We start from the raw sequence: 4,022 nt of genomic DNA, 5'->3' as shown, positions 1-4,022 counted from the left end.
GTTCCTGGTACAAGAAATGTAGCAATGAAATGCCTAAGAGAGTTTCTCTGTCTCGTATTTATATTGAAAAGTATGATGTGGTTATGAAGAAATGCAAGAAACCAAGTGTTGTACGATTTCCACATTTTCCTCCATCTTCAGATGATCATTTTTATTCAATGTTACTTTTATTATTGCCACACAAATCTGAAAATGAGCTTGTTGTTCCCTATTCCAACCCTAGAGAAGCATTCATTAACAAGAGACAGTTATTCAATACAAGCATTGATTTCATTAACTTTTCATTCACGGAACAAATCGAAAATACAATACGGAAGCTGAAATTGATGTCAGAGTTGTCTTGTAACTCTTCTTCTGAAAACACCAAAAATGACACTTTGTTTTCTTTGAATAATGATCTTGTATTAGAAAAATTATTCTTTGCCGATGTGAATGAATCTGCGTCTTTAAATACAAGTAAAAATGCAACAGAAATATTTGATGATGATTTGCATATGCACAGTTTTTCATGTTTAATGTCAATTGTTGAATTTCGAGAAAGTGTGAAAAGGTTGACACCATCCCAGTTGGAGGCATTTTGTTTTGTGAATTCTAAATTTGAAAAAAATGAGTGTTGGTAAAACCTTTACTACAAAAGTTATTATTGCATACATCCAATTATTTTGTGCAAGAGTTTTAAATTCGAATTGTGTTCTTGTATGTGCTCCAACTGGAACTGCTGCAAATAATATAAATGGTCGTACGATTCATTCATTGTTACGAGTTCCTGTGGCACAGTTTTTGAATTATGCTGGTTTGTCTAGTTACACATTGAAACAAGTACGTAAAGAATTTGAAAATGTCCATTCAGTTGTCATTGATGAAGTAAGTATGGTCAGTGGTGACATGTTAACATTTATTAGCAGGCGTTTGTCAGAAATAAAAGATTGTGACCTTCCATTTGGGGGATGCAATATAATTGCTGTTGGAGATTTTTTTCAGTTGCGACCTGTGAAAGGAAATTTTGCATTCAAGAATGAGTTACTTTGGCATTTATTTCAACCAATGTTTTTAAAGGAAAATAACAGACAAAATTCTGATTTATCATATTATTTCCTTTTGAATAGAGTACGAATTGGTATGCCTCTAGAAAATGATATATCCTTTCTGAAAAGTAGATTACAATATGATGAAACCAAGTTTTCTAAATTTTTACATATTTATCCCACAAGACAGCAAGTAGAAATGTATAACAATAATCAGCTTAGTAAATTGGCAAATACTATCAGAATCTATGCAGATCATTTTTATGCATCAGAGGATGATAATTTCATGGGACAAGTTTTAAGTGATCATATTCCTTCTGATGATACTATTGCTGGAGGGTTAAGAAACTTGTTGATGGTGTCTGTTGGAGCAAGAGTAATGCTTATGAGGAATATTAAAACTGAAAATGGTTTGGTTAATGGAGCTATTGGAACAATTGTGAATATTATTTTTTCAAGTGAAAACAATAAGCCATCATGTATATATGTGAAGTTTGATGATCCTAAAATTGGAAGAGTAATGATGAAACATGAATCCTCTCTTCATAGTCCAGTTGCAATAGAACCATATGAGCATAAGCTTGTTTACAGAGGTAGACATGTTGTACGTTCACAGTTTTCTTTAATGTTATCTTGGGCGTGCACAATTCACAAAGTCCAGGGAATTTCTTTGAACTCAGCAGTTATTGATTTAGGTAGTACTGTGTTTGAATTTGGTATGGCATATGTTGCACTAAGCAGGGTAACTTCTAGCACAGGCTTGATTTTGATCAACTTTGATCCATCAAAAATAAAAGCTTCAGAAGATGTTATTGTGGAATATGAAAGGCTGAAGAATATTAATAAATAAATGGTTATTGTAAGTTTCAGTCATAACACTTTAAACAATGCTGAATTTAAGTTATTTAAAGTACATGTACTGTCATTTTTATTATTGAATTACATGAAAATTGCAAAACTTTAGTGGAATCATTTTAATTAATTGGGTACAATATTTGTGAATAACCAAAAATTTTTAAAAAACATTTTCACTTTACAAATATTTGTGCCAATTAGTTTTTCGAACAGAATTAAAATTGGGTTTTCAGAACTTTGCAGAAATTTTGTGATTATAAACATAGCATATATTAATTTTGTGTCAAATAATGCACTTTTGCATTTGCTGGTAAATGATTGAAGTCTGATTTATTAGGTTAAGATACATATATAGTGAGCTGGAATTTGTTGTTCTCGTTTGTAAAAAATGTTATAATTTCTCTCTAGTCTCAAGAATCTTCAGATGAAACATTGACAGTTACGTTAAAGGTTTTGAAGAAATCAAAAGAACTTCAATCCTATTGCAACAAAACTTCAAACAGAACCATGCACTTTTTCAACGTAATTGGTGGGAATGGCACAGAAACATACAAAATTAGAATCTATCAAAAGGCAAGGTTTGACATGATCAAGGAGGGAATGAGCTTTAAATTCCAAAATGCACTGAAGAAAACTGGGAACGAACTATGGATAACATCAAGAAGTATAATTGCATATGCAGCATCAGTGGAAACCAGTGAAGACATACAGGTACCAAATTTACTTGAGAATGCACCACAACAAGGAGAGCGAAAACTGCTTAAGGATGCTTTGCAGTCACCAGACAAATCGGAAGTTACTGGGAAGATATTCAAGGTAATAAAAACAATACCATATTGATTTCATTACTAACAAATATAACCAAATTGCACAATTGTTTTTTTTATTGAAAACAATCTGTATATTTTCACTATTTTGATACAAAAAATATTTGCATATAAGAATTCTCTACAATGCTTTAACAAAGCATGTATACCTAAAGAATTCAAAGTGTGCTTATATATATTTTAAGAATTAATTCTGTACTTTTTATATTTTAGGTTTCACCATTGAAGTATCGTCAGGAAGGTAGTTTAGCAGTGAAATCAATCATGATCAAAGACACCAGCAGTGTCGCCAAAGTTTGCTTATTCAACAAGAATGCTTTGAGTCCATTTAATGTTGGGGACACTGTTAAAGTCACAAATGTTTACCCAAAAGTGTTTCAAACAAGAAAACAGCTAACAACTTGCCCAACATCTTCCTGTGAGGTAATCTTAATAATAATGTCATAAATTAAACAGATATTTATATAATTACTCCTTTTTTTTTAAACCTGAATTTAATAAGTTCTGTTTTTATCCTTAAGTTTGTTGCTGACAACAAAGTAAACCTTAGTGATGAATATTTTGGTTTTGCGAACCTTGATCCAGATTTTTCGGAAGAACTGGAAAATACAACACCTGAAGAAATTGTTCTTACTGACTTCACTGATGTTGATGTTTACATCTGTTGTGACAACGCGGGTAAATTGATGAGAATTTTACAGGAAGTTTCAATATAATAAATAAGGATTTTAATGAAATAAACTAACTCTCTGTGAAAAAGGTGTACCACATAGCAAAACGAGATAAATTCTGGTAAAATAATTTTATTTATGGATATTTTCAGCTTGTCGACAAAAAAAATATGTAGAAGGAGAGTGCCCAGTATGCCAAAGGACCAGCAGCTCCAGTAAAACATTTCGTGTAAATTTTCTGTTCAGGCGAGGAGAGAAAACAGATCTCAAGACAACTGTATTTAAAAGCATGCTTGAAATTATTTTACAAGAAGAGTTGATAGTTGATGACAAAGAGGAGCTGATTCAAATGTTGATCATGAGGCTACCTATCAGATTTAAATCTTGCGTTAGTGCAAATAACATGTTTTGCAATGTTGAAAAGTAAATAGAAAATCAACATTGAACACCAGAAACAAATTATGAATGTTTGGGGGTTTTTTTGCAACTGGATTTTTTAAATGATATAATTTTTTTTATGATTTAATTCATAGCTTGCAATGTTAGAATGCCACTCATTTATGAGCAAGTTTTTTTATTGTCAGTACTAGGAAGTAGTTTTTTGTGCGAGAAAGTGGCCATTATTTTTTATTTCAAAACAGTAT

At 31.4% G+C, this 4,022-nt stretch overlaps 1 protein-coding gene across 1 annotated transcript; it reads left to right on the top strand.

Annotated features, from left to right (window-relative positions):
- Nucleotides 1-1,224: 1,224 nt before the first annotated feature.
- LOC128174392 (uncharacterized) lies at nucleotides 1,225-3,805 on the top strand. Its single transcript, XM_052839956.1, has 5 exons — nucleotides 1,225-1,401; nucleotides 2,289-2,696; nucleotides 2,921-3,130; nucleotides 3,229-3,385; nucleotides 3,531-3,805. The coding sequence occupies exons 1-5, from the start codon at nucleotides 1,225-1,227 to the stop codon at nucleotides 3,803-3,805; spliced, it is 1,227 nt and encodes a 408-aa protein (XP_052695916.1).
- Nucleotides 3,806-4,022: the final 217 nt, after the last annotated feature.

The sequence above is a fragment of the Crassostrea angulata genome, chromosome 2, assembly GCF_025612915.1.
Source record: "Crassostrea angulata isolate pt1a10 chromosome 2, ASM2561291v2, whole genome shotgun sequence".
NCBI lineage: Eukaryota > Metazoa > Mollusca > Bivalvia > Ostreida > Ostreidae > Magallana > Magallana angulata.
Note: the sequence above shows the minus strand (reverse complement) of the source record. Positions and strands in the feature narration are given on the sequence as shown.

Coding starts and splice junctions, on each gene's coding strand:
- LOC128174392 (XM_052839956.1), top strand. CDS start 1,225: ATGTATAACAATAATCAGCTTAGTAAATTGGCAAATACTATCAGAATC. Junction 1,402..2,288: donor TGGTGTCTGTTGGAGCAAGA/GTAATGCTTATG, acceptor ATTTCTCTCTAG/TCTCAAGAATCTTCAGATGA. Junction 2,697..2,920: donor TTACTGGGAAGATATTCAAG/GTAATAAAAACA, acceptor TTTATATTTTAG/GTTTCACCATTGAAGTATCG.